This window comes from Manis javanica, chromosome 15, assembly GCF_040802235.1.
Source record: "Manis javanica isolate MJ-LG chromosome 15, MJ_LKY, whole genome shotgun sequence".
In the NCBI taxonomy this organism is placed as follows: Eukaryota; Metazoa; Chordata; class Mammalia; order Pholidota; family Manidae; genus Manis; species Manis javanica.
Genome location: NC_133170.1, coordinates 3,879,758 through 3,891,890, shown reverse-complemented (window position 1 = coordinate 3,891,890; position 12,133 = coordinate 3,879,758). Strand labels below are relative to the sequence as shown.

The 12,133-nt window shown below is 39.4% G+C and overlaps 1 protein-coding gene across 8 annotated transcripts in view; it reads left to right on the top strand.

Moving 5' to 3' along the window:
• The window catches only part of CNTN1 (contactin 1), a 257,831-nt gene that overhangs the window by 232,452 nt on the left and 13,246 nt on the right, over window positions 1-12,133 (top strand). For all 8 annotated transcript variants that reach the window (XM_073222417.1, XM_017677253.3, XM_017677254.3 and 5 more), the window contains 3 exons: window positions 5,998-6,184; window positions 8,609-8,721; window positions 9,496-9,652. In XM_073222417.1, coding sequence (XP_073078518.1) covers window positions 5,998-6,184; window positions 8,609-8,721; window positions 9,496-9,652 — 457 coding nt within the window. The remainder of the gene's footprint in view (window positions 1-5,997; window positions 6,185-8,608; window positions 8,722-9,495; window positions 9,653-12,133) is intronic.

The following is a 12,133-nucleotide window of genomic DNA, read 5'->3' as shown; positions in this document are numbered from 1 at the left end:
TGTTACCATCTGGCTTTTTAAAAGTAGTGTTTCTGAGATGTAACCACAAAAATCAACCCAAGTTCCTAAGTTTTAAACATGCAAACTAACATTTTTTGGGGGTGGGGGAGGTACTGTAGCTTATGATTTGGGTAAATCTCAAAGTGTTTTCAGGTAATCTTTGCAAGGGCTCAGTGGAAGTTACTACAGAGAGTGGAGTGATAGGACTAGACTGGGGCCCATACTCATACCTTATCAAACTGACAATTACATTCACAGCCAGTAGAAAAGAAATGAGACAGAAAGAGAAATCCACTAGATGTTATAAATCCCTGTAGTAAACAAGCCCAAGATATCTTGGGAGTAGCCATCAGTATTTGGACCTTGAAAGCCACATTTTGGTCCATAGGATTTTTTCTTCTTTTTTATTATTCATTCTTAAGAAATAAAAAAGAGAAAAAAAGATCATTTAATATAAAACTCACTTGTTGAGCCAAAGTGCTACATGTACATTTACTTTTTTAAAAACATCCTAGAGAATTATATGTTGTCTTTGCCTAGGAATTATATATTGACTATTTAATAATTTTCAACAAGCAGAATATAAGTCTTTTTGATTGGGAAGTAACTTCAGTTAAGGATTCTCAATTAAATAGCAAAATACAATCTTTAGCAGATAAAACTATCTCAAACTGAGAATTTCAAGGAAAAAGTGTTAGCCAATGAGGGGTTCAGTTTCACAGATTTCTGACTTTTTTGTAACTCCACATTAAGTAAAGAATTACAAGCTGAGCGTCCATTGGTTGACATCTTCGCTGGGTCAGTAGGGAATTTGGTAGAAAATGAATTTGAACTTTTTGAGCCTCAGTTTCCTCACCTGTAAAGCTGCAGAAGTACCCACCCCTCATAGTACTGTTGTGTGGGAGAAATGAAATAAAAGTGTTTAATGTTTTTCCCTGTTCTATGTCACTGGACATTTGGAGACAACAATGGCGATGAGGCTGAGGATGACGATACTCATGACGAAAAGAACAGTGGTGCTTGGTGACCCCGTGCTCTGCCGAGCACTTCCTTGAGCCTCTTGTATTGGATCCACATGGTCCGAGGGGACAGACACTATTATTATCCCTGTTCTAAAGATGAGGGCCTTGAGGTTTAGCAAAATATCTGGCATAACCAGATTTGAACCTATGTCTTGCCTCTCCAAAGAAGGCTCAATTAAAAATGCTGGAAGTAAATCATGAAATTATTGTTTCTTTGGGTTCTTTTTTAAAAACCTTTAAGTCTTTTGCACAGAGAGTTGGCTATCAAAGAGACAAATATGAAAGCTTAGAAGAGAATGTTCATAACATTTATCCTCCTGTAAGAAAATGCTCCTGTATGGGGGGGAAATCTTTACTGACTATAATGTGGCTATTGTCTCTATTGTAAAATATGGAGCTAGAAGCCAGTGGTTTACCAGGATAGATGACTGAGAAAACTAAGAGCCACTGCACATCCTATGAAAATGCACTGTGCATCTAGATTATAAAGACATAGATGGGAAAAAGCAGCGCATTAAAAAAAATAAAATACAAAGCTGGAGAAGTCTGAGTTCTGTGTGATCGGCCACCACCTCAAAGCTAATTTCCTGACATTTCAAGTGAGAACTGTGGGCAGCTGAGTTTAAAAATAATTCTCTCTTCCCTTGTGGTTTGAAAATGTATCTCAGTAGAATGCTTCCGTTCTGCCGGTTAGTTTTCTCTTGCCTGAAGAGCTCCCGGCTCCCAGCCCTCGCACGCAGCTGTCCTGCAGTGAGGGGACTGGGAGAGAGCGAGGACTCCTTCCTGTCAGGGCAAATTCTGACATCGGGCTCCTGCCCAGGAACCCACCAGAGACAACTTGCTCACCTGGCAGGTAAAAGCATTCGTTTTAAGTGAATGAAAATGAGCACAATATGCTATCGGAATAATGAATGCAAAAACTCTTAGCAGCCGAATTGGGAATTAATGCAGATGATAGGTTTCACAGTTATCTTAAAAGATTATCCATTCCGAGTAGTTGACTCAAGTGTTCTTAAAGGCAAAGTACTATGGTGAGCATAAACTTGATATTTAGGAAGTGCTTCGTTTCCTTGTTCTGGAGGAAGCATCTGTCTTCATCTCCCCAGAGCAGAGCCTGGCACGCAGGTGTGGGAAAAGACGGTGCTTTTTCCTGTTCTACTTGTCTGTCTGTTTTAAACATGATCCCAGGGAGCAGATATAAGGAGAAAGCAGATTAAACAGGAAAACGGGAAGTTTGGGTGGAAAGAGGCTTAATCTCGTTGGCAACTACTATAGGCAACTGGTGCTCCATCTCTTGGGTCCTGAAGGAGCTGGAGGACTGGGGCTCAGAACTGCCCTGCCTGGGATGAAAGGGGAAGCATCCCTCCACTCCTGCTCCCCGTTGGCTAAGGGAGACCCCCAGAGCATCACCTCCCCTCCCAGTTCCCCGGAAGGCGAGGCGAGTTCCTCACTGCAGCATGACGGGCGGCCCCGGCCAGCAAGTGAGGTGGCGGCGGCCCCAGGACAGGTGACACGCTCGGTAGTACTTAGGAGAAGCTGGTTGAAGCCTGCTGGCATCGATCGGTCCCTGTGCCAGGGGCTGGGGGATAAAAGCTTGAGCCCCCAGGAGCTTAAGCATTCAGATTTCCCAGGATTTATATTAGCGCTATGCCTAGACCATGGGCTGCACTCATGCTTGAATGGAATTGTGACACAATGTCTTTTTAGAGGTGGAGCTTTTCTGTGTCTGAGCCTTTTTTTCCACTGAAATAACCACATATACATGTTTTTCCTTAAGACTGTTAATATCCTTAACAAAAGAGCATTCACTTGTCACATGACTTCTTTTTGTTGTTGTTCTTGTCAGAAAAATCAGAATTGATAGGAGAGAACTTGGAAATTTGATACAAAAGTTTACTGAAATAAAAATAATCAGATGGTGCAAGCCTGATTTTTAGAAGTGCTAAACACCTTCTAGCACTTCCAGAACTGCTTTATTCTCAACCTTTTTGGAGAAAATGAGGTTAAAGAGTTGATCTCCCTAAAAATATCTTAAAATTTCTGAAGAGATATAACTCATAACTTTGTACAAAAGTGGAATTATTGTAACCCATAAATTTATGGAAAGTATAATTACCCTTTATTAAAAATACTGGTTAGCCTTTCTGTTAAAGTTTTTCTTTTTAGCTTCCTAATACTTTTTTTATATAGGGTAGAATGTTCTTGGAGCAAAATTGTACATGTAGATCTATCAAAGATATTAGAGATTTTGTGTGAACTTACATATTTTGTTTTCTTCCCTTATGTCTTTATTTTAATAAGATCTACAAAGGCAAAGGACACATGCGCCTGTACCCCCAGCTGTAGTGTAGTAACAGGCACAAAGTGGCTCTCTGATAAATATTTGTTCAATGAATAAATGAGTACCATCTACCAGGTACAGTCCTACACACACAGTGTTCACAGATAATGGATACCAATCCTCAAAGAGTTTAAAATATAGTAGGAGTTGAGACAGTGAGGCAATTCTGTAGTATTTCAATAAGCCCTATGAAAGGTTAACATTAGATAACAGATGCTGTGGAGATCTTAGAAACATGTAGATAAAGAGTGAAAATCATAATATGCCACAGCATTAAACAGAAACAAATACACTATATGGTGCTATGGCATATGAAAATGAATTCATGGCTTACTGTCCATAAAAAGGGATCTGCTTTATTTACTTATTTTTCTGCTAGGGACAGTCCATTCCCACTGACTCATCTGGGCTCTCTTTGATCTCCTCTAGTGATTAACCAAAAGCAATACATTTGTTCTGCTCTGCAAGTACAGGTCGCACCCTTCCTTCTATGCAATTTTCTCACAAATTCATGTTGGTGCGTCCCTGCAGTGGGAAGCCCAGTGAGAGAATCCAGGAGCAATGGCTCATGCTTGTCATCTGTTTGGAAATTAACTCTAAGCACATGGCCAGAGGCTGGTTCAGATAAAAAAGAATGATGCCATATTTGATGTATCTCCAACTATTATTTATTTTAGCATTCTTTGAAAACATTGTAAGTCACATGTAAACATAGGTTTTAAGTTACAAGAAGACAGATAATTAAATAAAGTCACTTTTCATCAATAACTCTGTGCCCTCATTATACAGGGAATAGCTAAATCACTGCTTTCATTTATTGTGAATTTTAATAGAGACTCTGTGACCACCCAGATCCCATTCAAAGTCAGATGAATGAAGTTCTTGGTCTTTTGGGACATGGGTGCAAAGAGTACACTGTTCTTTCCTTTTGTATTGCCAAAACGCCTCGTGGAATTTGGGGTGAGATTGCAGAAAAATGTTGTCACTTTAATTCCTCATTTTAATACATGGTGTCTCTTAGAAATGGCCTTTATTATGTCAGTCTAGTGAAAAAGCGTCTCCTCTTTAAACTGGATAGAAAGTTGTTATAATGGAATGAAAGCTTTAAAATGCAGTTTACTTTTGTCAACAAGCACAGACATAGTGCTTTGATTGCTGTAAAATGGGGTAAGTATTACCATTCTGAGACTGTTGTGAAGGTAACCTATGTGGACCATCCAACTTCAGTGCCTGGCATTCGTTGCAATATAAATGTTCCTTTATTTCTCTTTAAGTCAAGCAGTGGAAGAGGCCCTATGTATTACCCAGTTCCAGGTCCTACTAAAATGTTGGCCATCATCTTCCTTCTCAAGTGGAGGAACCGCCTGACTGTATCCAGAAGGAGCTCAGGCCTTCTCCAGGGGGCTCCCATCCCTAGAAAGTCCTTCCTTTGCCGAGTGAGATCTGCCTGCGGAGCTTCTTGGTGCAGATCCACTTCCTTGGTTCTGAGGCCGTCCTAGTGGTTAGATGACAGGAATGCCAAAGACTCTATCAAAGCCATTAGGAAATGTATTACTGACCCCAGGAAAATGAGAACAGTAAACAAATAAAAACATTGCCAAGGAGACCAATAAGCAATTAGTGATTAGCTTTTCTTTGTTCTGAAATGTGCTCATTCTGCATAGAAACCTTACTTCATTACCAAGTAAATTGGAGCCATCTAGTTCCATTTTATAATGGTGTCATATGTGTTTTATGTAAATGAAAAGTTGATTATATAAACCTGGGATATTATCTAAGCACTTTGGTTAATTCTGAAATTAAATTCCCATTACCTTATAGACAGGGCATCTAAAATATGCAAAATACCAGTATATTTATAATATTATAAGCAATTGTTCCCTTTTTATTTATACCTTAGCTATAATTATAGATTTCTTGCTAATAAAACCACTTTATTTGAAGGCTAAAAATTATAATTCACAACTTTAAGAGATAAGGAAAGCTGTCATTGATACATCAGTTGCTAAAAGTAATCATTTCTGCTCACAACATGGATAAAAAATTTTTAAATAAATTTATTTTAAAGATAAATAATTTCTACAACTAATCAACTTAGTAGGCATCATATTTCTTTGATATCTGGGTTCTCTGTAGGTTCAAAGGAAATCATTTTACATATATACTTGTGAAATGAGCTGGCATGTTTTAGGCCACATAAATGAATGTTTTTGTCAAATAAGGTTGTATTCCCATCAAACTGCTTTGTCAGTGGCTACTAACAAATTTGAAATCACATAAACATAAATAAAGCCGAAAATAAATGTTAGAAATGATTGTGGCAAATACTTTCAGAGACCAATTTTGAAGGCACATTTTACACAGTATTTTCTGTTGTTCTCTTTTCTTGGGCAGTGGGAGATTATTTCAGGCAAGAGGCAAGCCTTGATTTGCTTTTGCCATGTTTCATCAGCTCTGTGTTGTGTGCCTTGCCATATTCCAAGACTGATAGAAGTGTGCTGACATTAGGTAACGGTTGAGACTCTGATGCTCAGCCCACATCGGAGGGGGGAGGTCAGAGCCAATTGGAAAAGGCTTTTCACATCTGAAGTGTCTGAATCACAACGAAACGTCACCCAACTTGACTGTTTGCAGATTCGGTACTGGGCTGCTCATGACAAAGAAGCAGCTGCACACAGAGTCCAGGTCACCAGCCAGGAGTACTCTGCCAGAATGGAGAACCTCCTGCCCGACACCCAGTATTTTGTGGAAGTCAGGGCCTGCAACAGTGCAGGGTGTGGACCCCCCAGTGACATGATTGAGACCTTCACCAAGAAAGCACGTGAGTCTCTGCATTTGTATCTTAAATGTCTCAAAAATTGCGTATCGATTCAATCATAATGTGTGCACAATTGAGAGAAATTACCACCTAGCAGTCTTAGCACAGTGAGTTTTTAATTCTGTCCTTTGCAATCATACAAGATTTTTAAAATTTTTTTTAAAAGAGTTAGTTGTAGATGATGAAAAAAATGTGGAGAATGCCTTTGTATATTTCACGTTCCACTATAGAAATAAAATCAGAGCGTCCCTTTGTAAAGACTCCCCTCTCCCCAAATTTGGCATTATTAGATAACATACTTTGTATTTATTCTGTTATTTTTAATGTTGTTTTCCTAGGAATGCATCAACAGCCTAAGAGAATTAAAACCTGCTTATTTTTCTATGATCTTCATTGCACAATGCAAGTTCAAGTTTCATGTTGTAACATTATGCTTACTCTCTAATTACCATATGTTCTCATTGTTTATCTAACAAGATCACTTACCCTGCTCAGGTTTTCTGGTCATTCTCATTTCTCTGGCTTCACTTTGATATCTTCCTCCTGAATCCAAGTTGAAAAATATAGAAGAATATAATTTATATTAAGAACTCTAATGAGTTTTGCAAGAACTTGAAGACAAAACTACCATTAGGGTTTGAAAATGTATGAGATTCACTGGGGAAAAATAAACTCCTAGTGAGATAAAACACATTGGTAAGAACCAGACTTGGATATCAGACATGAGTTTCAGATCCGTCTTTGCCACTTACTAAAGGTGTGACAATAGACAAACCACTTCCATCTTTAAACCTCAGTGTTCTGATTTGTAAACAGAGTATGTATTCCTTTGTTCTTCTTTCTACTTTCTCAGTCATCAAAAGTATGGTAGGAGCTTCTAGTCATCTGATTTATAAGCTAATGGAAGGAGACAAGAAAACAAAACAAAGGAAAACAAAAAACCTCTGGCAAATAAATAAGTATGATAATATCAAGGGACAGGGCAATAAGGTGAATACACACACAGGTAATAAGGTGGAGTGACTCGTGGGAGCCAAATTCCAGTTGGGTGGTCAGGAAAGGCCACTTTGAGAAGGCGCCACTTGAGGGTAGGAAAGGAGTAGCGGGGAGGACCTGCTGAGGGGTGACTGGCAGGAGCAGAGTGTCGCAGGGGGAGGAAATGACCTGTACGGAGGTTTAAGGTGGGAAGGGTTTGGTTCTGAAGCACAGAAAGGCCAGGTGGGCCAGGGCGTCAGTTCTGTGGTGAGGAGGAGGCAAGTGTGCTGGGGCTGAAACGTGAAGGGCTGTGCCATTGTGGGTCATGGTAAGGAGTTGTTGTGGGTCATAGTGAGGAGCTGGAGTTTTTTGTGAGTGTGCTAACAGCCATTGGGAGATTTTTGCAGCAGAGAGTGAAATCTAATTTATGTTTTTTTAAAAAAAAAACATTCTGGCTTCTGGATGGACAGCGCATACAGTGGAGTAAGAATACAAGCAGGCCAGCCGATTAGGAGACTTTGAGTAGCGGAAGAAAGCCACGGTGGGGGCCGGAATCAATGATTATGGAGACAGAGAGAAGTGGAAAATCACTGTACGCAGAGTTGACAACTCGCTGCTAATTTGGATGTTGGTGATGAACAGAAGACCAAACCCAAAACTAGATATTTGCTTGAGAAACTTTGGGTTCTGAGACTCACAGAGGGGCAGGTTTGGGGGTACAGTGCAAATGTTCCATCTTGATTACATTTGAGAGCCTTTAGATGTGCACGTAGAGACAGGCAGCTGGGCACGCACATCCAGAGGTCAAGAGAGTGGTTAGACCTTGAGCCAGACCTTTGAGCACTTAAGGCTCAGGCGGCCCAGGTGTAAGATTCAGGGAAGATTCACAGGCAAAGGGAAAAGGGTGTTTGGGATCAAGTCCTACGTCATTCCAACATTAGAAATGGGGCAGAAGACATGGAGCCCACAAAGCGTGGCTCATGAGAAGGAGCAGCCCGAGAGGCAGGAGGAAAACCCAGATGGTAAAAGATCATTAATTTAAGAAAAGAATGAGATGCAAGAAAGGATTAGAATGTCAACTGTGTGGAATGCTGCAAAGATACGAAGTTTGAAAGGAATAAAAAAGTGACATTAGATTTGGCCAGTTGGAGGTGACTGACAACCCTGAAAACCACAATTTCAAAAGACTGGGGGCAAAGGAAACCCAAGTGACGGGTGATGAGAAGAGAGGAAAAGGTAGGGATACCACCTCACAGGGCCATAGGGAGCATTCAGTGGACCCATGGATATAGGTGCCTAGCACTGAGCCTGGCGTGGAGCGAGCCCTCACCCAAACTGACTGCTGTTGTCTTCGCGTCGTCATCCTCAGCATTAACAGTGCCAGAGCCCACGCACTTGCAGAACTGAGGGTGGATCTGGTGACTGTCGTTTGCATATTTCTACTTTCCGCAGCTCCGAGCCAGCCGCCAAGGATCATCAGTTCCGTGCGCTCCGGTTCACGCTACGTCATCACCTGGGATCACGTGATCGCGCTAGCCAATGAATCTACAGTGACAGGATATAAGGTAGGTGAGAGATCACTCGATTATTCCGCACGCAAGGTTCACTGTTGCAAAGAGCGATTGATACTTGTACATGTTGCTGTTTTGGCAAAACGCATTCAGCTTTCTTGTTCCAGCTGTGTGGCAGAGTCCGCGCCATGATAGCTTTCAAGATGAGAAAGGTCTTCAGGGAATTCTAGGATAGTGTTTCATCACGTGAGCAAGACAAATGTAATACTGCTTTCAAGGAGAGAGTTGTTAGAATAATCCGTGCATCAAAAAGGGAGAAATAATCCTTTTTTGTCAGTGATTGAGACAGTATTGCCCAACACACAGCAAACTCTGATGTATTGAGTTGCCTTCTGTAAATGAATAAAAAAGGAAAAAAGATTATTTCCATATATTCACTATATCACATGGTATCACATTTTTCATTGGATACCAAATTTTAGGAGTAATGTGAAAAAAACTTTAATTGTGAGACTTTTATTAGACTTCTTCCGTATGTTGGAAAAGCCCTCATTTTATAACCTTTTTCATAAAAGGCACATTCTCTCCCTCTATTTTAGGCCATCTCAAAAAATAAAATTCAGGTGCTTGAGGCATATTTCCTTGGATCACCCTAAAAATAGGTGAAGTCAATTTCTGCAAAGGAATTTTCCAGCTAGGATTACATGTCTCTTCCTTGGATTTTTTTAATTAATAAGAGTATAAGAAATTTTTTATTCTGGTTTTAGTATTCAGCCATTGGCTCATTATTACCACTTTATGAAGTATACATACTTTGGACCTTTTAAGGTACTTTATAGACCTGATGGTCAGCACGATGGCAAGCTGTATTCAACGCATAAACACTCTATAGAAGTCCCGATCCCCAGGGACGGAGAGTATGTTGTGGAAGTCCGCGCACACAGCGACGGAGGAGATGGTGTGGTGTCTCAAGTCAGAATTTCAGGTAAGCTCGTCATGTCAGTTAAGTACTTGTAAGTCTCAAGGACATACGGATTCCCAAGAGGAAAGGTCATGTGGATTCCCAATGTTTCTCTAAGCAGCTCTGAAATGCCAAGGATGTCCTGATACTTGAGAATCCCTTCCTTAGGAATCACAAAAGTCAATTCGCAACATACCACAAACTTGTTGATTATTTGGACATTACATCACAATTAAAAGATCAAATGCATTAAAATGGTACATAATATTAGCCCATTATATAATAATACTCAAAGTTCTTGTATATCAAAAACAAATTCACTGGGCTACTTTAAATATTCTTCTAGCCTCGTTTTCCTTGTCCTACACATATTAATATACTGACAAAAAGACAGCAGACAAAAGCGCCTTCCCTTGCCATCCCTCTCAGCATATCTATGTTTTTTCTTCAAACTCAATTTCTCAAAGCATTGGCTAATTCACAATAGATATTTGAGGCATTGATCTCTTCCCTTTATTGGATTTGTGGAATTCCCTTGTTTAAATTTTGATATTTCTCTCACCCTGTATGCATGATGTAGTTTATTCAAAATTAAAATAGATGTGAATTTGAGAATATTGTGAGAGATTCTGAAATACTAGATGTTAAATCAAAGATGGAAATAACTTATTTAGAAAAAAAATTTGTGATTTAAAAGCTAAATAAATGAAAATGTTATATATTAAACTAATATCCTTCAGTGCAGTGTCCGAGTTTTTGCCAAACCCTAACTATACAAAGAAACTGTAGAACTGACATTATGAGATATCAACTGTTGGAGAATAGTACCATTCTAGAATTTTCTTATTTAAGTTTAAAGTTGTTTAAAAATTGCTTAAATCATTTGTCATGAGAGGAGCATGTAATGAGGGGCTTCAGACTTTCTCGTAAATTTAAATTACTAATATTGAATTTACTTTAATTTAGACATTGTTATTATATCTTCTTAGGAAACTTGGAAATTATAAAAATCTGAAAGAAAAAGAAAGTCAGTCATATTCCAAATACTCAAACTAACTAATGTTCAGTGGAATTTACTTTGTCACCCTATGTACATACATTATTTCATGTTTTAGTTTCTATTGAATATATCATGCTGTATCCTGCTTTTATCAATTAGGTTACATGAACCTTCCCCATGCCCTTCAAAATTTTATAAATATCATTTAAAATTATACATAATATTTTATCAGACAAATTTTCACCAAAAAGTCCCTCTGTATAAATGACACTGTCAAGAGACTTAAAGACATAAGGCATAAGTCTTGAGGACAGAAAGCCAATAATGGCTCCAAAATTTTTACAAGTAGGAGACCGGCAGTCCTGGTAGAAATACAGATGTTGGAAGAAGAATTTATATTCTGTTCACTGTGTGGGAGTTTGACTTGTTCAACAGGAACAACATGGTTTCTTAAAGCATTCCCCGGAATTCTTGGCGGTTGGCAAGGAGTAATTGCTCTGTTCATAAACTCCTTGCACAAGTGAAGAAAAGCCAATTTTCTTTTCTTCCACTTTTTTGACCTAAAAAAGAATTTGAAAAGAACTTAAAATTTAGATTTGGCACCAATCTAAGAATGAGCCTTCTGAAGAGAAAGCATTCTGACAAATACATAAAGAGAACAGAAGCTCTTGCAGATACCTTCCAAAGTGGTTGGAATCATTTTATTTCTTCTGGATGAGAAGCTGAAGAAGCCCAGACTCTTAGAAATCCTTTGGCGTTATCGGTGTTGAGTTCTAGTCAGTAATTCCTTACACATTTCAGACCGTCGGTAAAGTGACTGAGAAATTGCTTCTCCTGCGGAAATGCAAAAAGAAGATTCAGCTGGTTATGACCTTAATAGTTGCAGAGATGCAGTGAACTCAGTTTCTTAGCAGAGCTTCGTGTGTGCGTGGAAAACCAGAGACGCACCAATCACTCCTTGCTGACAGATGGATGGCGTTGTATCCTGCAGTAAGGCCAGACATCTGATGAACTACCGAATTCAGAATTGTATTTGGAAAGTAAATCTTTAATATCAAAGTACTACCTCAGACAGGTGATTCACTCATTCATTATAGCCCCAAAGCAAAGATGAATCAAGAAAAATCACATGGAACCTGTGGCCTGGCTGTGCCCTGGGGAAGCTTCCGGGAGAGGTGTGTGTCTGAATCCCCACGTGAAACCAGCAGGGGCCTTGACAGTTGTAGCTGTGGAGGTGTTTAGACATCGGTAATAATTTCCGACTCTCAACTCATTACATTAAGGCAGTCAGGCCATATTAAGTGATATTTATGAACCATCTGTGGGGTAGAGAAAAACAGCACTGGGCTTAGAATAAGTTTCAGTTCAGTACCCAGTGTTGCCTTGTGCTAAATGGGCAAATCTGAGCCTTAGTCCTCTCATTGTAAATGAGAATATTGAGATACACTTCAACTGTGTATTGTAAGAATTAAGCAGAATAACATGTTTGCAAAGTTCCCTGGACA